The sequence below is a fragment of the Stegostoma tigrinum genome, chromosome 25 (assembly GCF_030684315.1).
Source record: "Stegostoma tigrinum isolate sSteTig4 chromosome 25, sSteTig4.hap1, whole genome shotgun sequence".
Taxonomy (NCBI): Eukaryota; Metazoa; Chordata; class Chondrichthyes; order Orectolobiformes; family Stegostomatidae; genus Stegostoma; species Stegostoma tigrinum.
This window is the reverse complement of record NC_081378.1, coordinates 15,991,546-16,017,154: the sequence shown is the minus strand read 5'-3', so window position 1 is coordinate 16,017,154 and position 25,609 is coordinate 15,991,546. Positions and strand designations below refer to the sequence as shown.

Sequence of the window (25,609 nt, the reverse complement as noted above, 5' to 3'; positions counted from 1 at the left end):
CTTCTTATCTCTTACAAAGACCAATATCCACCACATTCCCATTTTTATCAGAACAATTGTGGTTACTTAGTCCTTAAGGAATGCAGTATAGGGATCAGATAAATTTGCACATGATTTGTGACTTTTTATTTTTTTTTTGCGAAATTCACCAGATGGGAAATCCCAGTGACCAGACAGAGAATGATTTCACGCCTCAGCCAACATTGCCGTCCACTGACTTCACTGAAATCTAAAACTGGGCCAAGTGAGTGCAATTCCGTGTTGTTCACAATCCAGTTAGTTTCTCTGTGGGTGGGTTACATTGGAATTTGCCCCACTAGTTTATGAAATGATTTCCTACCTTCTTTGCAATCCAGATTGCGACAGCGGGCGCTATCCATTCACGGCCATGGATACCACTGTCAATCCATATGGCAGGGCGGTTACGTCCAGTGCTGAACTGTTTGAATGAAAGAAACAGCCCAGTTAAAGACTTCATTACCCCTGGACCGAGAGGCCTGGGTTCAAGGCCCACCTGCGCCAGAGATGTGTAATGACATGTCTGAACAAGGTGTTTAGAAAAATAGGTTCAACAGAACAATAGAGAGTGAATGTCTAATGACAGATCAGCACTGTTGGAGAATTAAGTAGGTTATGTTAAATAAAAGTTTAGATGCATCAGGTAGTGAAGCAAATTTTGTACATATACATTCTCGTATTAGCTCTTATTGTGCTGTGATTGCAGGAGACTTTGAGTGCTACAGAAAGTGACTGAGCACTAATTTATGATAGTTGAATCGTGCTAACCGATCCCCACTCTAGCAAAGTCATGCATAAATAGTAGTGACTAACTTCAGCGGGAAACAAGTTCATGTCTCACACATAAAGAATGTTGTGCAGTCACATTAGCCCTGTGATGAAAGCCAACAAAAGATACACACACGAGCAGTCATTCAATCTGGTCTTACTGAGACAAAAACAAGTTGCTGGAACTGCTCAGCAGGACTGGCAGCATCTGCGAAGAGAAATCAGAATTAATGTTTCGGGTCCAGTGACCATACCTGAGAACCTGAAACATTAATTCTGATTTCTCTTGACAGATACTACCAGACCTGCTGAGCTTTTCCAGCAGCTCCTATCTTGCTTTCTGATTTCCAGTATCTGCAGTTCTTTTGGTTTTTATTTGGTCTTACTGAGACTGGCATAAATAGTTAAAGGGATGTGCTGATGACTTCCGGAAGAATTTGCATGCTCAGCTCGTACACACTGCATTTAAGTAATCAACTCTGCATTAGAGATACTGGATATACGAAAATGAGTGGAGTTAAAGTTAAAAGAGAAATTGTTGAGGATGAGGATTGGACCCAGCGGAGGAGGGTGGTGCCTGCCATTACACACTATCTACTGTTAGTCACTAACAATCCACATTAACAGCTATTCACTGTCCTAGCCAGATCATTATCAATTCCTTTGTCTATCCAACTGCTCTTCTCTCTTTAGGCTCTATCCCCATCTATCGTTTACTCCCTAACCCTGCCCTCTCCCTATTTTATGCATATAAACCCAACGTTTTGCTAGCAACCATCAGTTCTGAGAAAGGGTCACCGGACCTGAAACGTTAACTCTAATTTTTTCTTCACAGATGCTGCCAGACCTGCTGTGCTTTTCCAGCAGCTTCTGTTTAGACCTGAACCTGTGCCTATCTCTAATATTTTCTCTCGATTAAGAAACTTGTATATTGAGACAGAGTTCAAAGTGCAGGATACGAATGTTAATGAGAACACAGAGGATACAATGTAAATAAATGAATTAGTGGTTATCTAATTACAGGTTAGTGCTTTAAAAATTCTCAGACCGAACATGGACTGAACATCATTTTTCGGGAGGAGAGCGAGAGCACCAGGAGGCTGCCGGGAAGGCAAGGCTTTTTCCCACTTTAAAAAGCTTACCTCGAAACACTACTCGGGTAGTGTCTCCCAACCATCCTCCTCCTCTAACCAAAAAAAAAGGTTCTGTGCGCCAGATTGGTAAGGTAACTAGTTTATTTTTTATTCTTTATTTTTCAACAGTCTCTTTGGGAATTTAAAATAATGGGAATGGAGGTCAGGGCAGTTGAATGTTCCTCCTGCAGAATGTGGGAGGTAAGGGTCACCACTAGTGTCCCTGCTGACTACATCTGCGGGAAGTGCACCCAACTCCAGCTCCTCGAAAACCGCGTTAGGGAACTGGAGCTGGAGCTGGATGAACTTCGGATCGGTATGACAGGTTGGCACAACATCGAGGGCCGAAGGGCCTGTACCGTGCTGTAATGCTCTATGTTCTCTATGTTCTATGTTCAGAGGGGTTTATTGAGAGGAGTTACAGGGAAGTAGTCACTCCTCGGGTACAAGAAAAAGGCAGATGGGTTACAGTCAGGGGCCGGAAAGGGAACCGGCAGGCAGTGGAGGGATCCCCTGTGGCCATTTCCCTCAACAATAAGTATACCATTTTGGATACTGTTGGTGGGGGGGGGGGGCACTTACCAGGGGAAAGCAGTGGGGCACAGGTCTCTGGCACAGAGTCGGTCCCTGCTGCTCAGAAGGGAAGTGGGAAGTGGAGCAGAGCAGTAGTCATTGGGGACTCCATAGTTAGGTGGACAGATAGGAAGGTCTGTGGGGACGAGAGAGACTCCCAGGTGCCAGGGCTCGTGATGTCTCTGATCGCGTTTTTGGGATCCTTAAGGGGGAGGGGGAGCAGCCCCAAGTCGTGGTCCACATTGGCACCAATGACATAGGTAGGAAGAGAGATGGGGATTTAAGGCAGAAATTCAGGGAGCTAGGATGGAAACTTAGAGCTAGGACGAACAGAGTTGTTGTCTCTGGTTTGTTGCCCGTGCCACGTGCTAGTGAGGCGAGGAATAGTGGGAGAGAGGAGTTGAACACTTGGCTACATGGATGGTGCAGGAGGGAGGGTTTTGGATTCTTGGATAATTGGGGCTTTTTCTGGGGTAGCTGGGACCTCTACAAGCAGGGTGGTCTTCACCTGAACCAGAGGGGTACATATATTCTGGGGGGGAAATTCGCTAAGGCTATTCAGGTGGGTTTAAACTAATTCAGCTGGGGGATGGGAATCAAAATTGTAGTTCGAATATAGAAAAGGTTGAGAGTAGGGAGGTCCGAAATAAAGTTTCAGGGAAGCAAGATGGCACCGGCAAGCAAGAAGTTGGTTTGAAGTGTGTCTACTTCAACGCCCGGAGCGTCCGGAATAAGGTGGGTGAACTTGCAGCATGGGTTGGTACTTGGGACTTCGATGTTGTGGCCATTTCGGAGACATGGATAGAGCAGGGACAGGAATGGTTGTTGCAGGTTCCGGGATTTAGATGTTTCAGTAAGAACAGAGAAGATGGTAAAAGAGGGGGAGGTGTGGCATTGTTGGTCAAGGACAGTATTACAGTTACAGAAAGGATGTTTGGGGACTCGTCAACTGAGGTAGTATGGGCTGAGGTTAGAAACAGGAAAGGAGACGTCACTCTGTTGGGAGTTTTCTATAGGCCTCCGAACAGTTCCAGATATATAGAGGAAAGGATAGCAAAAATGATTCTCGAAAGGAGTGAGAGAGACAGGGTAGTTGTCATGGGGGACTTCAACTTTCCAAATATTGACTGGGAACACTATAGTTCGAGCACTATAGATGGGTCAGTTTTTGTCCAGAGTGTGCAGGAGGGCTTCCTGACACAGTATGTAGACAGGCCAACAAGGGGCGAAGCCACATTAGATTTGGTACTGGGTAATGAGCCCGGCCAGGTGTTAGATTTGGAAGTAGGGGAGCACTTTGGTGATAGCAATCACAATTCTGTTGTGTTTACTTTAGTGATGGAAAGGGATAGGTGTATACCAGTGGGCAAGAGTTATAGCTGGGAAAAAGGCAATTACAATGAGATTAGGCAAGATTTAGGGAGCATAGGATGGGGAAGGAAACTGCAGGGGATGGGCACATTAGAAATGTGGAGCTTATTCAAGGAAAAGCTCCTGTGTGTCCTAGATAAGTATGTACCTGTCAGGCAGGGAGGAAGCTGTAGAACGCCGGGAGCCGTGGTTTACAAAGCAAGTGGAATCTCTGGTCAAGAGGAAGAAGAAGGCTTATGTTAGGATGAGAGGTGAATGCTCAATTAGGGCACTTGAGGGCTACGAGGTAGCCAGGAAAGACCTAAAGAGAGAGCTCAGAAGAGCCAGGAGGAGACATGAGAAGTTGTTGGCGGATAGCATCAGGGTAAACCCTAAGGCTTTCTACAGGTATTTAAGGAATAAAAGAATGACGAGAGTAAGATTAGGGCCAATCAAGGATAGCAGTGGGAAGTTGTGTGTGGAGTCAGAGGAGATAGGGAAAGCACTAAATGAATATTTTTAGACAGTATTCACTCTAGAAAACGACAACGTTGTCGAGGAGAATACAGAGATACAGTCTACTAGACTAGGTGGGATTGAGGTTCACAAGGAAGAGGTATTAGAAATCCTACAGAGTGTAAAAATAGATAAGTCACCTGGGCTGGATGGGATTTATCCTAGGGTCCTCTGGGAAGCCAGGGAGGAAATTGCCGAGCCTTTGGCATTGATCTTTAACTCGTCATTGTCTACAGGAATAGTGCCAGAAGATTGGAGGATAGCAAATGTGGTTCCCCTGTTCAAGAAGGGGAGTAGAGACAACCCTGGTAATTATAGACCAGTGAACCTTACTTCAGTTCTTGGTAAAGTGTTGGAAAAGGTTATAAGGGATAGGATTTATAATCATCCTGAAAAGAATAATTTGATCAGGGATAGTCAGCACGGTTTTGTGAAGGGTAGGTCGTGCCTCACAAACCTTATTGAATTCTTTGAGAAGGTGACCAAACAGGTAGATGAGAGTAAACCGGTTGATGTGGTGTATATGGATTTCAGCAAGGCTTTCGATAAGGTTCCCCACAGGAGGCCATTTTACAAAATGAGGAGGAATGGGATTGTGGGAGATATAGCAGTTTGGATCAGAAATTAGCTTGCTGAAAGAAGACAGAGGGTGGTGGTTGATGGGAAATGTTCATCCTGGAGACCAGTTACTAGTGGTGTACCACAAGGGTCGGTGTTGGGTCCACTGCTGTTTGTCATTTTTATAAATGACCTGGATGAGGGTGTAGAAGGATGGGTTAGTAAATTTGCAGATGACACTAAGGTCGGTGGAGTTGTGGATAGTGACGAAGGATGTTGTGGGTTACAGAGCGACATAGATAAGCTGCAGAGCTGGGCTGAGAGGTGGCAAATGGAGTTTAATGTGGACAAGTGTGAGGTGATGCACTTTGGTAGGAGTAACCGGAATGCAAAGTACTGGGCTAATGGTAAGATTCATGGTAGTGTGGATGAGCAGAGAGATCTCGGTGTCCATGTACACAGATCCTTGAAAGTTGCCACCCAGGTTGACAGGGCTGTTAGGAAGGCATACAGTGTTCTGGCTTTTATTAATAGAGGGATCGAGTTCCAGAACCAAGAGGTTATGCTGCAGCTGTACAAAACTCTGGTGCGGCCGCACTTGGAGTATTGTGTACAGTTCTGGTCACCGCATTATAAGAAGGATGTTGAAGCTTTGGAAAGGGTGCAGAGGAGATTTACTAGGACGTTGCCTGGTATGGAGGGAAGGTTTTACGAGGAAAGGCTGAGGGACTTGAGGCTGTTTTCATTAGAGAGAAGAAGGTTGAGAGGTGACTTAATTGAGACATATAAGATAATCAGAGGGTTAGATAGGGTGGATAGGGATTTTCCTGAGATGGTGACGGCGAGCATGAGGGGGCATAGCTTTAAATTGAGGGGTGAAAGATATAGGACAGATGTCAGAGGGAGTTTCTTTACTCAGAGAGTAGTAAGGGTATGGAACGCTTTGCCTGCATCGGTAGTAGATTCGCCAACTTTAAGTACATTTAAGCTGTTCACCTTATACATTAATGATTTGGATGAAGGGACTGGGGGCATTCTGGCGAAGTTTGCCAATGATACAAAGATAGGTGGACAGGCAGGTAGTACTGAAGAGGTGGGGAAGCTGCAGAAAGATTTAGACAGTTTAGGAGAGTGGTCCAGGAAATGGCTAATGAAATTCAATGTGAGTAAATGTGAGGTTTTGCACTTTGGAAAAAAGAATACAGGCATGGACTATTTTCTAAATGGTGAGAAAATTCGCAAAGCAGAAGTACAATGGGACCTGGGAGTGTTGGTCCAGGATTCTCTAAAGGTTAACTTGCAGGTAGAGTCCAATATTAAGAAAGCGAATGTAATGTTGTCATTTATCTCAAGAGGGTTGGAATATAAAAGCAGCGATGTGCTTTCTGAGGCTTTATAAAGCTCTAGTTAGGCCCCATTTAGAGTGTCCAAGTTGGGCCCCACACCTCAGGAAGGACATTCTAGAGCTTGTCCAGCGGAGATTCAGATGGATGATCCCTGGAATGGTACGTTTAACATATGATGAACAGCTAAAGATCCTGGGATTGTACTCATTAGAGTTTAGAAGGTTGAGGGGAGATCTAATAGAAACTTACAAGATAATGCATGGTTTAGAAGGGGTGGACGCTAGGAAGTTGTTTCTGTTAGGTGGGGAGACTAGGACCCGTGGGCACAGCCTTAAAATTAGAGGGGGTCAATTTAAAACTGAAATGAGACGACATTTCTTCAGCCAGAGAGTGGTGGGCCTGTAGAATTCATTGCCACGGAGTGTAGTGGAGGCCGGGACATTGGATGCCTTCAAGGCAGAGATCGACAAATTCTGATCTCAGAAGGAATCAAGGGCTACGGGGAGAGTGCAGGGAAGTGGTGTTGAAATGCCCATCAGCCATGATTTAAATGGTGGAGTGGACTTGATGGACCGAATGGCCCTACTTCCACTCCAATATCTTATGGTGTTATGGTCATTGGACAAGCATATGGACGTACATGGAATAGTGTAGGTTAGATGTGCTTCAGATTGGTATGACAGGTCGGCACAACATCGAGGGCCAAAGGGGCTGTACTGTGCTGTAATGTTCTATGTTCTATGGAAGGTAAAACAGATTGAGTCAAGGAGCTTGATGGTTTTTCAGTTCTGCAAATAATAGTTTAGAGTTAGAGAGGGGTCAGTTCCACAGCTGTCACACTCCTGGAAGGCAATAGAACTATCAGGAGATAACAAAGTGTGGAGCTGGATGAACACAGTAGGCCAAGCAGCATCTTAGGAGCACAAAAGCTGACGTTAGCTTTTGTGCTGCTAAGATGCTGCTTGGCCTGCTGTGTTCATCCAGCTCCGCACTTTGTTATCTCGGATTCTCCAGCGTCTACAGCTCCCATTATCTCTGAGAACTATCAGGAAGTGCACATGGCTGTACATACTCAGGATTGGAAATGAGCACTGTGTGCCTTGATTTGGATCTGGCCTGATTCTCCTGATAATACAGGTACCTGCAGTTTATCATTTCAGTTCCGGCTCATTGAGGATGCAAAGGGGAGAAGGAACACAAAGGATGGCTTACTCAGACATTGACAGCAAGAAGATAGCTCAAGTAGCACTGCTTACGGTAAAATTGATAAATAGGGAAGATGACTAGCTGCAATAAAGAGAGCTGCAGAACACTAGAACTATACCATTCAATCAGACCCTTTCTAATGACCTGTACTTGGACTGTCTCAGCTTTGAGTAACTACATATTAAAACAGACAAAGTGAGAACATTCTGACAATTTTAGCTGAGTTTGAGGGTCAAATCTTCCTTCACCTTCTCTTGCTTGAACTTGGATTGTATTGGAACAGATAAGGTAAAATCAGCCACAGCAGTTTGCATCTTGAACTGGCTTTTCCTTCCCTAACAGTGTACAGTACTCCTGGATAAATTCTAACATGAGTTATGTGCTTCTTTTATTCCACTAATGTGCCTCAACATCCAAGCTCAGAAGATAATCAACTGCCACTCCCACACTTCCACCACTGCACCCCATCGTCACGCCACCCATTAGCGTGTGATTTAGAATGTGATCTTGTAAAATAATAGTTGTTTATGGGATGTGGGCAGGAAGCTGTCTTATGAATCCAATTATCAAATATGCAATTGATGTTAACATTTTATGTTATTAAGTGACAATTATCAGCTGGGCACCAGCAAACTACACTGAAACAGCATAAGCTTTTTGTGTGATGATGAGAAAATAAATGTCTTCAGTTTCTGACCAACCTTAAGGACATGAAGAGCTTGCCTTTGAGAACTTCTACCAATTCTGATTCTTCGGACTAATTGCGGGTTTTCAGCAGCAAGATCCTTCAGCCATCTAAAAATCTGGGGAGAAACCAAAAATAGAAAATGTACATGACATATCAATGTATTCTTGAATTGTGACTTAAACCATGCAACAGGAAGTGTTCATAAGGTGCAAGGTTCTTGGGCCTTCCCTGGATGGGTTGATAAGGAATCTTTTCATAGAATGCTTTTCACAATGAAACCTTCTTCCTAATCTTTAGTTGGAGCATTAGCCATAAATGAGGGGAGGTACATTCTTTCAAGGCAATGACTCAACATGGTCCAAAATTACCCTTAGGTCAGAGCTCCGTTATAGAATCTGAACACTCAGAGTGTAAGTTCATGGCACCTTGCCTTAGGCAGATGCACAAACCCACATTTGCATGGATCTTGGCTGCCATCAGGACCCGGCAGGTCCTGATGTTCACACTTAGTGATGCAACTGAATGTGGATAATGTAATCAGCTAACCTCTTATAAACCAGAGGCATCTGTAAAGATCATTGAATCATCCTGTGATTGAAGCAAGAAGCTGAGTTTCAAGACAGCACAGATCAGAGACAAGAGATGTGACCAGCACAATTCTCCCACCTGTGTAACAATTGAGTCAGTCACCCCATGGGAATGTGAGATTACTGAATCCACCCTTTAAATCCAAGTGGAAGGTCCATTTATGCCATTTTCTCATGCTGCACCATAAACCTTTTTCCCTGGCTACACCTCCATCCCTCTCCCTAGTCATTACAGCAAGCTGAGGCAGATGACATGTTAAATACAGTGTCCGAGTTTAAGCTATTGACCCTGTAGTTTCAAATATTGTATCCAAATGGCTAGCTTATCCTGCATTTCATGTGATCTAACCATGCTAACCAATCTACCATGCAGAACCTTGTTGAAAGCCTTACTGAAGTCCTTATAGACAACATCCACCACTCTGCCTTCATCAATCCTTCTTCGTCACTTCTTCAAAAAGTTATAGGCGTGGATAGCCAAAGTCTTTTCCCCAGGGTAGGGAAATCCAAAACTAGAGAGCATACGTTTAAATTGAAACGGGAATGATTTAAAAGGGATCTAAAGGCAACTTTTTGATGCAGAGGGTGGTGCGTGTATGGAGTGAGCTATGAGAAGAGGTGATGGAAGCTGGTACAATTACAACATTTAAACGACATCTGGATGGTTATATGAATATGAAGGGTTTCGAGGGATATTAGCTGAATGCTGGCACGTGGGACTAGATTAATTTAGAATATCTGGTCAGCACGAATGAGTTTGATCAAAGGATATTCACTGTACTGTACATCACTATGACTATGACTCTGTGATGCAATAGGTAAAATTTTACAGGGGGCCCTGCCTGTGCGATTGCAGGCTGGTGGTACCAGGGCATACAATTTCCCCTGTGGCCTTCCTGCCACCTTTCCACTTACCCAGACACTTTTGAAATTTTATGAGGCGTTGAGTGAACACTAGGGCAGCCACCCCAAAAGGAGGCACCCAGATGTAATTTTCAGGGCACCAGGAGAAAGTCAGGGATGAGAAAGGGCAGATCAAATTCTATCAGCTTACCTTGTTTGGACCTTGGGCAAATAAGTGAGGCATCATCTTCATAGACAATCTTTCTGAATTTTTAGACCCCACTCAAAGGTATTCCCTAAAAATACCGGAGGTGAGATGGGTAGGGGTGGGTGGTGGCGTTACATTGGTGCCAATAACTGATATATCAGGTTTCTAGAAGACCTACAGTGCTTAGATCAGTGGTAGATTGTTATTCTATGGTCAGAGGTGGGCCTCTGTGCTTAGGTCTCAGGGTGACAGGGCCACTGTGTTTGGGTCTGGGGTGATGGGTCCAATGTGCTTGGGTCTGTGGGTAGTGGGATCATTGTGTTTGGGTCTGGAGGCAGTGCTGTCAGGCTTGGGCAGAGAGTTTGGGCTGTGGGGATGGTGCCAGAGCCAAAGTCAGGAGCAGCATGCTTGAAGACCCATGATTTATGCCCCTCCCCCTGCTTTATTGTAGTTTTTGCTGTGAAACTCCAACACTTATCTGGCCCTGTGTGCTCCTGACATTTAGAATCTGAGGACTGCCTGCAGTTCCATTAATAGCCACTGCTCCCAGGGGCACTGCATGAACTAGAGAGCTATTGGTCAATCACATGACCTGTCACTCTCTGAGGTACGACTTCCCCTTGAGTGAGGGTTGAAAATCCTATCTCCAGCTAATTAAAACTCCTTGGGGCATTAAAAGGCCACAGGCTGATTGACATTAGTGGGGAAACCTGAGCACCTGAAAAATCATGTTCTGCATTCTCTGCATAATCGAGACCACTCATTTTCACTTCCATAACAAGTTCTACCGAAATCCTCTTCCGTGTCTTTCCTAGTTTCATGCTTCTAGCCTCATTAATTTGTCATATTCTAACTCTCAGCAAGCTCCCTTCACACATCAGTCCTGTGCTTGTTGATCTATTTTGGCTTTTTAACCTGCAATACCTTGATTTTAAAATTCTTCACCTTGTGTTCATTTTTCTCCATGGCTTTGTAAATCTACACCAATCCTACAAAATATCTCTACCTTCATCCATTTCCCACTTCTTGTGCTTCTTCTAATTCCACAAACTCTGAAATTCCCTTCCCATTTGTATTTGCTTCTCTATCCAACAATTATTCTAAAAGACACTCATTAAAATTTGCTACTTTGCCACAAGGTTTAGTCGTCACTTCAATATCTCTTTGTGACTTGGTCTTAGACTTTGTCACGTTTCTGGGAAATATCTGGGGATGTTCAACTATGTTAAAGATACTGTACAAAAATATATCTCATTTTTAATGAAATAAGTAGCTATGTAAATTATCAGGATAAACCTAGTAACATGAAAGAGAGATAACAAGAACTGCAGATGCTGGAGTCAGAGACAACACAGTGTAGAGCTGGAGGAACACAGCAGGCCAAGCAGCATCAGAGGAGCAGGAAAATAGATGCTTTGGGTCAGGACCCTTTTTCAGAACTTTCTGAAGAAGGGTCCTGACTCAAAATGTCAACATTCCTGCTCCTTTGATGTTGCCTGGCATGCTATGTTCCTCCAGCTCCACACTGTTGTCTCAACATGAGAGAGAGATCTTCTGAAGGTAACAGCATAAGCTACACAGTACCTTACCTCTTTCAGTGTGTGGTAGGATCTATAATTAAAGCTGTTGGTCCCATTTTGTCCCTGATCAGAACTCAATGTGCTTACATGCTGTTCATCCACCAAAGACTGAAAAGCAAGATTAGACAGTAATTCAGTTTCAAGAGCCATAAATCAGAAATATATCTGATAAAGTATCCAATATCAATTCAAATCACTTATAGGCAATGAATTACTTAGTGCAGTCCAGTAACTGCTCTTATACAACATTTTATATGTTACAAGTTGTGCAGTTAGATCTTGTGTGGACCAGCTGGTGGGACTATTCACTGACATCTTAACCCTCTCCTTATTATGATCTGAAGTCCCCACCTACTTTAAGAAGATCACCATCATTGCAGTGCCAAAGTAAAATCATGCAATGTGCCTGAATGACTACAGGCCCCTTGCTCAGACCTCCGTAATTATGATGTTCTTCGAGAGATTGATCATGGCTCACATCAACTCCAGCCAACCAAAATGCCTTGATTCCTTGCAATTTGCCTACGAGCACAACAGGTCTCCAGTAGACACCATCTTCCTGCCTCTACACACATCTCTGGATCATCTGGATAACAATGATATCTACATCAGGCTCCGACTTATTGACTACAGTTCCATCTTCAGCACCATAATTCCAAACAAACACAACTCCAAGTTCCAAGACCTAAATAACTTCTCTAACTGGATCCTCAACTTCCTGACCCATAGAGCACAATCAGTAAGAACCAATGATAATACCTCTACCACCATAATCCTCAATACCAGTGTCCAGCAAGGCTGCATATTCAGGCCCCTACTATATTCCTTAAAAAACTCACGACTGTGACCAAACTCAGCCATAGTTCCATTTACAATTGCTGATGACACCAACATTGTAGGTTGGACCTCCAATGACAAAACAGAACACAGGAAAGAAACTGAGTGCTTAGCGGCATGGTGAAAAGATAATAATTTCTCCATTGAATGTCAGCAAAATGAAGGAGCTGGTCATTGACTTCAGGAAGTGGAGTGTAGGGTATGCCTCGCAATGGTGCTGAGGCAGAAATTGCAGAGAGTGTCAAGTTCCTGGGAGTGACAATCACCAATAATCTTTCCTGGTCCACCCACATCAATATGATGGTCAAGAAAGCACAACAACATCTCTACTTCTTCAGGAAGCTAATTGTCCACAAGGACTCTTGCCAATATTTATAGATGCTCCATGGAAAGCATCCTGTCTAGATGCACCACAGCTTGGCATGGCAACTGGTCCTCCCAAGGCCACAAGAAACTACAGAGTCCCATACAGCCCAGTCCATCATTGCAAAGCAGCCTACTGTCCACTGACTCCATCTATATTTCCCACTGCCTCAGGAAACAACCAACAGAATCAAAGAACTGACCCACCCTGGTTATTCGATCGTCCACCCTCTTCCGTCGGGCAGAAAGAAAAGTTTGAATACACATAGAAACTCATATTATAAGGGTTATAACATATATCCATATCTGTTTGTTAAAAATGTCACTTTTAAATTATAATTGCCTCTGTTGAGACAATATCTACAATTTTTTGGGATGTTTCCACATTGGGATGTTCCCCTTCAAGCACAGAAATAGGCCTGAAACATTAGCTCTGATTTCTCTTCACAAATGCTGCCAGACCTGCTAAGGTTTTCCAGGAATTTCTATTTTGTTTCTGATTCACAGCATCCACCATTCTTTTGGTTTTTGTTTAACTGTTGTAGCACAGAACATAGAACAGTACAGCACAGAACAGGCCCTTCAGCCCACGATGTTGTGCCGACCATTGATCCTCATGTATGCACCCTCAAATTTCTGTGACCATATGCATGTCCAGCAGTCTCTTAAATGGCCCCAATGACCTTGCTTCCACAACTGCTGCTGGCAATGCATTCCATGCTCTCACAACTCTCTGTGTAAAGAACCTGCCTCTGACATCCACTCTATACTTCCCTCCAACCAGCTTAAAACTATGACCCCTCGTGCTAGCCATTTCTGCCCTGGGAAATAGTCTCTGGCTATCAACTCTATCTATGCCTCTCATTATCTTGTATACCTCAATTAGGTCCCTCTCCTCCTCCTTTTCTCCAATGAAAAAAGTCCGAGCTCAGTCAACCTCTCTTCATAAGATAAGCCCTCCAGTCCAGGCAGCATCCTGGTAAACCTCCTCTGAACCGTCTCCAAAGCATCCACATCTTTCCTATAATAGGGCGACCACAACTGGACACAGTATTCCAAGTGCGGTCTAACCAAAGTTTTATAGAGCTGCAATAAGATCTCACGACTCTTAAACTCAATCCCCCTGCTAATGAAAGCCAAAACACCATATATGCTTTCTTAACAACCCCGTCCACTTGGGTGGCTATTTTAAGGGATCTATGTATCTGCACACCAAGATCCCTCTGTTCCTCCACACTGCCAAGAATCCTATCCTTAATCCTGTACTCAGCTTTCAAATTCGACCTTCCAAAATGCATCACCTCGCATTTATCCAGGTTGAACTCCATCTGCCACCTCTCAGCCCATCTCTGTATCCTGTCAATGTCCTGCTGCAGCCTACAACAGCCCTCTATACTGTCAACGACACCTCCAACCTTCGTGTCGTCTGCAAACTTGCTGACCCATCCTTCAATCCCCTCATCCAAGTCATTAATAAAAATTACAAACAGTAGAAGCCCAAGGACAGAGCCCTGTGGAACACCACTCACCACTGACTTCCAGGCAGAATATTTTCCTTCTACTACCACTCGCTGTCTTCTGTTGGCCAGCCAATTCTGTATCCAGACAGCTAAGTTCCCCTGTATCCCATTCCTCCTGACCTTCTGAATGAGCCTACCATGGGGAACCTTATCAAATGCCTTGCTGAAGTCCATATACACCACATCCACAGCTCGACCCTCATCAACTTTTCTAGTCACATCCTCAAAGAACTCGATAAGGTTTGTGAGGCATGACCTGCCCCTCACAAAGCCGTGTTGACTGCATTTAATCAAGCCATGCTATTCCAGATGGTCATAAATCCTATCCCTCAGAATCCTTTCTAACACCTTGCAGATGACAGATGTGAGACTTACTGGTCTGTAATTTCCGGGGATTTCCCTATTTCCTTTCTTGAAGAGAGGAATTACATTTGCCTCTCTCCAGTCCTCAGGTACGACTCCAGTGGAGAGTGAGGATGCAAAGATCTTCGCAAGTGTCAAAGCAATTGCATTTCTCATTTCCCAAAGCAGCTGAGGACAAATCTGATCCGGGCCTGGCGACTTATCAATCTTAATGTTTGACAAAATTTTCAGCACATCAGCTTCCTCTATCTCTATCCATTCCAGCATGCACACCTGCTCTTCAAAGGTTTCATTCACTACAAAGTTTGTTTCTTTCATAAAGACAGAAGCAAAAAACTCATTTAGGGCTTCCCCTACCTCTTCAGACTCCACACACAAGTTCCCTATGCTATCCCTGATCAGCCCTACTCTTTCTTTGACCATTCTCTTATTCCTCACTTAAATGTAAAATGCCTTTGTGTTCTCCCTAATCCGTTCTGCCAAGCCTTTCTCATGCCCCCTCCTGGCTCTCCTCAGACCATTTTTGAGCTCCTTCCTCGCCTGCCTGTAATCCTCTAGAGCTGAGCTTGACCCTAGCTTCCTCCACCTTATGTAAGCTACCTTCTTCCTTTTGATGAGAAGCTCCAACGCTCTCGTCATCCAAGGTTCCTTTACCTTACCCCTTCTTGCCTGTCTCAGAGGGACATATTTATTCATCACTTGCAACAACTGTTCCTTAAACAGTCTCCACATGTCTATAGTGCCTTTACCATGGAACAATTGCTCCCAGTCCATGCTTCCTAACTCATGTCTAATCGCGTCATAGTTTCCTCTTCCCCAATTAAATATCCTCCCATTTTGCCTAATCCTCTCCTTCTCCATAGCTATGTAGAATGTGAGGCAGTTATGGTCACTATCACCAAAATGCTCTCCCACCACAAGATCTGATACCTGCCCCGGCTCGTTTCCGAGCACCAAGTCTAGAATGGCCTCTCCCCTCATCGGCCTGTCAACGTACTGATTTAGGAAACCCTCCTGAACACACCTTACAAAAACAGCTCCATTCAAATCTTCTGCTCGAAGGAGGTTCCAATCAATATTGGGAAAGTTAAAGTCACCCGTTACAACAACCCTACTACATCCACACTTTTCCAAAATCTGCTGACCTATGCTTTCTTCAATCTCCCTGCTGCTATTGGGGGGCCTGTAGTAAACCCCTAACGAGGTGACTACTCCCTTGCTGTTCCTAATTTCCACCCATACTGACTCAGTAGGCAGATCTTCCTCGACAATGGAAGCTTCTGTAGCTGTGATACCCTCTCTAATTAGTAGTGCTACACCCCCTCCTCTTTTTCCCCCCTCCCTATTCTTTTTAAATGCTCTAAACCCTGGAACATCCAGCAACCATTCCTGCCCCTGAGAAACTCATGTCTCTGTTATGGCCACAACATCATAGCACCAGGTACTGATCCATACTCTAAGTTCATCACTTTTATTCCTGATACTCCTTGCGTTGAAGCAAACACACTTTAACTGATCCCTCAGTTCCTTCCCAGGAAAATCCTTCCCACTAGCTGGTCTACCTCTTGCTATTGCCTCATCTGCATCAACTCTCACCTCCGGTATACAGCTCAGGTTCCCAGCCCCCTGCCATACTAGTTTAAACCCTCTCGAACTACTTGAGCAAACCTTCCACCCAGGACATTGGTCCCCTTCCAGTTCAGATGCAACCCGTCCTTCATGTTTTCCCATTCAGTCAAAAAGTGGCAATTCACATGGCAAGGCCTAGAAATGTGAAATTTTTCCACATTTACCTGCAAGTTCTTGATCATGACAGAATATATGATACCATTAGACTCCAGGAAGGATTTGACAGTGCGGACATGCTTGCGAGGAACTCGGAGTTCAATTGGAAGGGTGATGCTTACAGGTTCTTTCCAGAAATCAAGCTGCAAAGGAGACAGAAATGGACATTTACAGCAATATTTAATAAATATCATGAGATATAAAGTACTATCAGCTTTGGTAATACACTTGTTCCAGAGACTAAAGATTTAGTTCAAATCTCATTCCTGCACGTTTATTTTAATGCATTTATTGTCCATCTGAAATTGCCCTGCAGAAGGTGCTGGTGAGCTGCCTTCTTCAACCAATCCAGTCCATTTGGTGTGCACGTACAGTGCTGTTACAAAGAAGCTTGATTCAGTGACAGTGAGGAAACAGCTTTCGATGTAGTGCAGCTCCAAGTCAAGACACTGTGGGACTTGGATGGACTTGTACATTGTAGCGTTTCCTTCTGCTGGTCTCATTCTTATTTCTTTAGTTATGTTCCTGGATTTTCTGTCTATAAATTGCAGAGGTGGGTTATCATTTATAAAACACTTCAGGATGCCTATGGAAAAATATTTTTTTTACTGCAGGTTACTTCTCTGAGTAGCTCAATGTCATAGTTCCAAAGCCCTATCAACCAGTTCCAGCAATGATACTAAACACTGATGGCTTAACTTCATTTTTTCCAGTTGCCACAAAGCCTGGTCCTCAAGCACAAAGAAGAGAATTTTTGAGAAACCTGAGTGAAGGGACTGCTTCAATAAAACTCCAAGAGTAAAAGAGACTGTCAGGTAAACAAGATAGATTGGAAATGTGATACCATGACTGCATTGTAAAAGGTTGTAGAGGGAAAGAAAGATTGGTAGAAATGGATATCTACAGTCTTGGAGTCATCCCATTTGCACATGTGTAATTATGAATGCCTGCCTCAAGACCCCAGGATCTCCAAATGATACAATGTCTTTGAGAAGAAAAATATCTTGGTTAAATACGCACAGTTACCTTCAGGTAGTCCAGTTCTGCCAGGGACTTCACCATAGCAAGCTGCTCCTGACTGTTGACGCGGAAACGCAATACTTGGTGACTACAGTGGATAAAAAGAAATGGAACTGTAAAACACATGCAAAAAACGTCAAACAAAGTGGATGAGGAAGATGATGAGGCCCATTGAGCCTGCTCTATTTAGAAATATATTTAATTGAATTTAATTTAACTTTAAAAAAGCGATAGATAGGTTCTTGATTAGTAAGGAGCTCAAGGCTTATGTTGAGAAGCCCAGCAAATGGGGTTGAGAAACATATCAGCCATGATCGAATGGCAGAGCAGTCGTGATGAGCCGAATAGCCTAATTCTGCTCTTATATCTTATGGTCTAAAAAAACAAGCTGAAAGGGGCAAAACTTTGGGCTATTCTGGAAAGCTTAAAATATTCTTCCCTGCCTCCTGGATGAACTCAGGAGAGTTTATAATCTACAACATCAGATAACTGTAGTGTAATGCATTCTTGTGCATTAGGATGTAAGTAAAATATTTTCTGAATTCCTGAGAGAAGACAATAGTTATCCTCAGATAAGTGGCAGAGGTGCTGCAATCTGGGGCAATTTAGTCAAAGAAGCCAGCCTCTAGTGCAGGCCAGAAACCAACGCCTAGGCCGCATGGTCAATAGAATCCATGGGGATGGAACATCTCAAGAGTTGTATCCATTAAGGAAACCTACATAAGAACAAATTATATAATTGACTCAGGTGACAACACATTTTAGGAGAAAGATTTAGAAATATAGTGAGTGTCAAAGTCTATATCAGGTCCAGGAAAAAGGTTTTCTTCATGAAAACTTACACTTTATCACATTGTCAACGTCACTATGGAAAGAGGCCATTTGGCCCATTGAATCTGCTCCAACCCTCTGAAGAGCATTTCACCCAGGACCAGCCCCCACTCTGTCACTGTAACTCTGCATTTACAACGGCTAGTTCACCTGGCCTACGCATCCCTGGACATGACAGGTCAATTTAGCACACACCTAACCTGCATATCTTTGAAAAGTGGGAGGAAACTAGAAACCGCGTGAAACCCATGCTGACACGGGGAAAACATAAACAGTCACCTGAGGTTGAATCGAACCTGGGCCTCTGGTACAGTGAGGCAGCAATGATAACTGCTGAACCACTGTGTTGCCCTTTGGCATTTCCAGGAATTAAGAGCAAATTTCAAGGACTTGAAGATTATTCTGTAATGCAGGCTACCAAAGGTTGGGGGTTAACTCAAAATGGAGTTGGAAGGGGCTTACTGCTTTTAATATCATTTTCTAATCACCCTGTTTGGAGAAGTTATTTTTCACCTCTGGAACAGGTCGGGAGACTTGAACCCAGGTTCCTGATCGACAGGTAGAGGCATTACCACTGCACCACAAGCACCCCTCTTAGTGCTTTTAAGATATTTTACGAATCAACCTGGTCAGAAATGTTATGACACACCTGTAGAGTAGATGGGACTTGAAACTCAGGCCTCTTCAGTCAAAGGGAAAGACACTACCACTGCACCACAATTGTCCTTCCTTTACTATTTTAAAAAAAATATTGGATGTAAGTAGAAAGAGCTTTCAACCATCAATGAAGAATCCTCCAGTGGATAATGAAGATATTATTCACTTTCCATTTGTTGAGGGAAAAAAGTACCCCACTGAAATTGAAATGTTGAATGACCAGAAATGGGATTGTACAGACAGAGTTTGGAGGCAGAAGATCCTGTGTTGATACCTTGAGCAGTATATCTAATACCCCACTTTATGACCAGGTGCTGATGTGTGCACTAGCCCAACAAGCACGGAGAACATCTCACAGTACACTTTGCAGTCTTCTTATTCAATCATGGGTGTCATTTTCAAGGTCAGGATTGAATAAGAAGCAGTGGTTGCCCATTTTAAATGTGTATTCACCAAAAAGAATCAACCTAAATTGCATGCGTATGAACGGTTCCCAATGTCTCCCCAGGCAGCATGTTCAGAGACTGACCGTGCATTCACTGAAATAACAATGTGTAGAGCTGGATGAACACAGCAGGCCAAGCAGCATCAGAGGAGCAGGAAGGCTGACGTTTCGGGCCTAGACCTTTCTTCAGAAATGTCTATTGCAGGGTCTAGGCCCGAAACGTCAGCCTTCCTGCTCCTCTGATGCTGCTTGGCCTGCTGTATTCATCCATCTCTACACATTGTTATCTCAGATTCTCAGCATCTGCAGTTCCTACTATCTCTGATGCAATCACTGAAATTGTGTTTTCATGGTTTCGAGTTTAACCCTCTCCTTTGTCCTCTGGTTACATTGTCCTGGATAAGGTGCCATGATCATGTTTTCCCAGTTCCTTTACTTTTGTTAAAAACAGCAATTATACCATCTCTTATTTCTTTCTTCCAGTAAGAACATGCCCAATTTACGTAATGACTGGTTTAAATAACAATTCCAACAAAAATTAGCGTTAAACATTAATCTAGCTTTACATTTTTATGTTTTTCTCACAATCGAAAATGCTGCACTTTTGGTAAAAATACTTTAAATAGTCTGACCTTCAGCCAGGCTTTGATGGCCCCACCTTGGCTGATTGTCGTGGGGGTGGGAGTTGTAGAGAGGGAGATGGAACATCTCCACAGTGAGTGAAATTCAGAAACAAGTACTAACAGGCAATTCTCTGAGTTTGGAACTTTCAGAACATTATTAGAGAACAGAATGTCTGCTACTTCTCCAGAACCTAAACCTGGAACAAAAATTTGTCAAAATAAGAATTAAAAAAGGAATAAAAAGAGATTCAAACAAGTAAATTTGTTGTGACTTTTCAAATTTAATATTCATCAGTTTGTGAAAGTAGCACGAATAATCAAATGTGTTCTACTGACAATTTTGAAACATTTACCAGTTAGTGACATTCAGACATAGAAAATTGAAGTTGCTGGAAAAGCTCAGCAGGTCTGGCAGCATCTGTGAAGGAAAAGTTAAACGTAACCCTTCATCAGAACTCTTGTCATGAGTCTGAGGAAGAGTCACTGGACCCGAAATGTTAACTCTGATTTTTTTCTGCACAGACGCTCCAGACCCCCAGAGCTTTTCCAACAACTTTGGTTTTTGTTCCTGATTTATAGCATCCGCAGTTCTTTCGGTTTTTATTCAGACATGAAAAGCCATTCCTGCCAGAATCGATGTCTAACTATTCTTTCTCTCCTGTCTTCATAATGCAATCCCTTAATTTAAGGGGCATTAAACTCTTTCTCCACCTGTCCCTGTCACATGTACACATAGATCATTGTTAACTTCTTTCTAATTCTCATTTAATGTGTACACCAGGTGCCTGCCAGGCATCACTGTGGGTCAGTGGATGATCTCTCATCTCTGTGATTCAGGTTTGTGGGCACAAACTGCACTCCAGAGACCTGAACACAAAAATCTAGGCTAACATCCCAGTGCTGGATGAAGTTGCTACACAAAGAAGACTCAGGCACCTAGTCAGCAAGTCACTCCACTCCGTCCACTCAGCCCAAGAATTCGTCAACTCCATCAAATACATAAAGATAGAGGGCGCGGAGACCATGATATCGTTTGATGTCACTGCCCTAGTCACATCAATAAACATACCACTAGCAAGGGAAACAATGACAACACTACTTGAACAAGAGCATGACCCCAGTGAAACCATCTCCAAAGGCAACATGCTCAAACTACTGGACCTATGCCTGACCACCCACTTCAGTTTCAATGGCCAAATATACAGGCAAATCAACAGGACAACCATGGGATCACCTATGTCCGGACTCATATCAGAAGCAGTGATGCAAAGACTAGAAAGGACTGACCTTCCGCAATTCCAACCAAAACTGTTGATATGCTGTGCAGACGACACCTTTGTCGTCATTAAACAGATCAAATTAGAGGAGACACACAAACTTATAAACAATACCTTCACTGGAATAAAATTCACCAGAGAGGAGGTAAAGAACAAACAGCTCCCATTCCTGGACGTCATGGTGGAGCGCAAGACAAATGGGGAACTGCAAATGAAAATACACCAAAAAGCCATACACACAGACCAGGTACTGAACTTCAACAGTAACCATCCCAGCACACACAAACGAAGCTGCGTGCGAACACTATTTAAAAGGGAAACAACACACTGCAGCAACATGGAACTACGCCAAGAAGAAGAAGAATACCTCTTCCAGGTTTTCAAGAATAATGGATATCCAAAGAATTGGGTCAGAAGAATGCCTACACGAGCAGCATCAGAAAGAGACTACATGCCCCGACACACTCATCACACTACCCTATATCAGAAACACATCAGAACTCACCACAAGACTCCTAGGATGCAGGGCATCAGAGTGTCACACAAGCCCACATCAACCCTACGACAACTGCTCACCCGAACCAAGGACCCACGCCCTGCCATGGACAGGACTAATGTCATCTACAAGATCCCCTACAGAGACAATGAAAAACACGACATTGGACAAACAGGAAGGGAACTAATAACAAGAGTACATGAACACTAGCTGGTGACCAATACTCACTCATCTCAATCCACATGGACAAGGAGAACGACCACTTTGACTGGGACAACACCAAGATCCTGGGACGGTCTAGGCAGAGACCGGCATGAGAATTCCTAGAAGCATGGCACTCCATGAAGCATGCTATTAATAAACACATAGAACTCGACCCCATATGCATTCTAGTACGAATGAAACCTGGAAGTGAGGCACTCCATCTCAATGGACCCCAGAGTTTAAAAACCAGGTGGGAAAATACACTGACGCTTCATTGGAGGCTGCACTGAGGATGTTACCAAGCATGGTAACGAAAAATCTGAGAAACAAGAAATGAGCTTGGCGAGCCAACCTACTTCAACAACCTCAAGAAGTGCTACACAGTTGGAAATCTACTTTAGCTGAAGCCTAACCAAGACCTTGTTGGCTTTACCACATGAATACAAGAGATCCCATGGCATTATTGGAGTTAAGGGCAGGAAAGTCATCCCGTTACCAACATTTACTCCTGAATCATTTCAGTTAAAAACACCTAGCCATTATCACATTGAAAACTGCAGCAATGTTCCTGTATTATAACAATGTGTACATTTCAAAAGTGTTTCATTGGCTGTAAAGTGCTTTGGAATGTCTAAAGATCTTTTCTCTAATTTGTATTGATTTATCTCTTTTAAAAGGGTTCAATTGACCTTAAATTAGTCCTTCTCTAAGAATCTGTTCCATATAAATGATTTGTGGACAAAAAAGCTCTGATATCAAACCTTACCTGTACTATCATATCCCATACTTATTGTACATCTTAAACCACTTTTTTATTTCCACCTCATTGGTATTAATTTTAATGAATTGGAATATATCTCTCTTTAGCTTCGCTTTATCAAAAATAAATTTAGTCACAGAATTCTCTTCTACTCTTTTTGCAAGTAATTAACTCTTTACTCCACTAAAAACAGGTGGGGAAAGGTTAATTACTTTAGAAAAGGCTCAAGAAGGGCTAGAGAGGAAGCACTAGGAGCGGCCAACATCATAGAATGGCCCAAGGAAATTACCTACCCAACGAATGTTACCTGACTATGAGCAACCACGAAGAAAATGCTGTGTAAGAGCCAAACTTCCCTCATTTTCTGTAGGAAAAAAGAAGTGTTATTCACATTTTCAAGTAGATTTTCATTGGTGGTAACTCTAGCACAACATGTCATTGGTGCCTTTTTACGACATCTGGGATTTCTTTCAAAAGTAGAGAGATTATCATTGGTTGTTCAGTGAGGAGAGTCTTCAATGCTCATGCCAATATGATGCTTGTGAATTTGAGTAGGGATCTTCAGATTGATCGGCTTCTACTCATTGCTGGGTGTGAATGAGAGAAGACTTCCCACTGCCATTCACTGCCATTTGACAGTATCGGAGGGATGAATAAACCTGTGGTTTCACTGACATTTACTGCATTCTATTGCCAACTTTACTTAGAATAACCACTTTTAGTCAACATTCAACTGGGTGAGTAAGCAGCCAGCATCAAATAGGAAATTTAAACAGGTTTTTTTTGATGTGAATGTTTGCATGCAGAAGGAGGCCTCTCCTCAGCTCCTCAGATCCTTTAGTATATCGATCATGTTCATTTCAGTTACTCCCTGGGTAGCTCCTGCCACCTTCTCACCACACCCCACCAATACCCAAGGGACATTGTTTGAAATGCAATTTGACTTTGCGACTAAACATTGAAATTGCCCCCTAGGTCCATGCGCATCGCCACAGGAGATTCCGTCTGTCAAAATAAAACCTTGAGCACTGAGTTACTCACCTCAACCAGTAGAAACTATCAATCTCAGATCTTTGCTTAGGAAAACCAGAGGGAAATTTGGAGGCAGGTTGCTGCTGTCAGTGGAAGTTGCAGCGTTATGGCTGGGAAGCAGAGAGTCTTTGCGCAATTTCACGGCTGTCTTGCGCACAATCTTTGGAGATAGATGTTACAAAGCGATGTGGTAGGCTTGTGGTTACTGCTTCCTCGTCAAACTGTGCAACAAATCGTGCGAACCTGAAACCTCAGGAAGCTTTTGTCAATCCAGTGTGAGGTGGGGTTGTTGCCCGCAGGTCAGAAATCCGATTTATGGAGCTCTCAAATTACGTAACAAATTCGCTCCTCAGGTGACGTTCAAAGGATATAATGAATATTTGATCAGCAGATTTTTCTTCTTTAAAAGTAAATCGTGCAGCCTAGGCGCACTGTGGGGCAGGAGGCGTGGGCAAGCTGGCTAACTCTGAGATCTAACCCAGTGATTACCGAGAATGGACTAAAGCGCCAAAAGTGTTCTCTGGAGCAACTTATTGGATTTTGCATGTATCACTGCATGATGTACAATTCCATCAGTGAGAGCTTCGGCAGCCTTAATGTGGGGTTTGTCTGTGGCAGGCAATCGATAAATCTGATTGCATTACGGAGGTTTTGGAAGTAATGCAATTACTTTGCATCAATCCTGTTCTAGGACGTAAGAACATTAGAAATCGGAACAGGATGCGAACGTATGGGCCTTCCAGCCATTCAATAAAACCATAGCTGAATGTATCTACCACCTTCTAGGTCTAAACCCCGTCACCATCATAGAATCCCTACAGTATGGATCAGGCCATTCAGCCCATCAAGTCCATACTGCCCTTCTGAAAAGCATTCCACCCAGAACCATTCTCCTACCCTCTGCATCTCTCATGGGTAATCCACCTCGCCTGCACAGCCCTGAACACTACGGGTAATTTAGAATGGCCAGTCCAGCTCACCTGCACATCTTTGGACTGTGGGAGGAAACTAGAGCACCCAGAAGAAACCTGCAAACATAGAAGAAGGTGCAAACCCCACACAGACAGTTGCCTGAAGGTGGAATTAAACCAGGTTCCTGGCACTGTGAGGCAGTAGTGCCAACCACTGAGTCACTGTGCTGCTCAGATTCCTGTAATGGCCCAAATTAATTTGATTTCAGTGAAAATGCAGTCAATGATTGACCATCCCCCCACTCTCGCCCAGAGAAGTCTGAAGATTCGTCATTGCGTGAGTCAAGAAATTTCTTCTCTTCTGAGTCTGAAGTGGCCAATACCATATCCAGACACAATAGCTTAGTCTCCAGCCAGAGAATCCCCCAATTTCCACAAAGTTAGACTTCTGTGTGGAACAAAAGAAGTAAAAAAAAGCCCATGTAGAAAAACATCCAGATGTGGCCTTCCAAAAACTTTACCCAACCCTGGTCTGGTAGGAATGGGGAACATACTCATTCGTTACCCATTATTGATGACAATCTCATTCATTCACTCCAATGTTGTGGTCAAATATTTCTTCAAAGGTTATGACCTTCCTCAAAAAGCATTAAATTAACTTGTGGAAAAAGAAAGACACTCTGGTTGTAAGTATCAGTATCAATTTCCTATTACAGTCACCGGAAGTTTTTCTTTTCCCTTGGCTGCAATGACTACACTTACCACATGTGTCACAAAATATTGAGAAAGAAATTGATGTTTCTGCATAAGAATCTAATGTTTTGTAACAGTACAAAGATTCTGGAAACCCAAAAGAAACTTGTGACAACACTGGGAATAAATAGAGAACAAACGTTATTCATTAAATGTATCTTTTAATTCATTTAATTTTTGCTATCCATCTTCAATCCACTCACACTTTTCCATTGACTGTTGGAATCTGTGACCTTCTGATGGCTCACCACATCCCAATGGTCACTTGAATGGGAAACTTTTCTGTGGTGTGATATAGTTATATCTAAATAAAAACTTCATTTTAGAGTTTGGATTTCAAAATAGTGGCATATGGGGA

At 43.2% G+C, this 25,609-nt stretch overlaps 1 protein-coding gene across 3 annotated transcripts in view; it reads right to left on the bottom strand.

The window, feature by feature from the left end:
• Positions 1-23,859, bottom strand: part of LOC125463039 (carboxypeptidase A1-like) — a 38,613-nt gene extending 14,754 nt beyond the window's left edge. For 2 of the 3 annotated variants that reach the window (XM_048553668.2, XM_048553670.2), the window contains exons 1-7: positions 23,597-23,859; positions 22,849-22,919; positions 17,269-17,350; positions 16,251-16,385; positions 11,384-11,482; positions 8,170-8,271; positions 341-439 (exon numbers count right to left, since the gene is read on the bottom strand). In XM_048553668.2, the coding sequence (XP_048409625.1) occupies positions 341-439; positions 8,170-8,271; positions 11,384-11,482; positions 16,251-16,385; positions 17,269-17,350; positions 22,849-22,916 (585 nt within the window). In that variant the 5' untranslated portion in view covers positions 22,917-22,919; positions 23,597-23,859. The remainder of the gene's footprint in view (positions 1-340; positions 440-8,169; positions 8,272-11,383; positions 11,483-16,250; positions 16,386-17,268; positions 17,351-22,848; positions 22,920-23,596) is intronic. The other variant, XM_048553669.2, reaches the window with a different exon arrangement.
• Between the last annotated feature and the right edge of the window lie 1,750 nt (positions 23,860-25,609).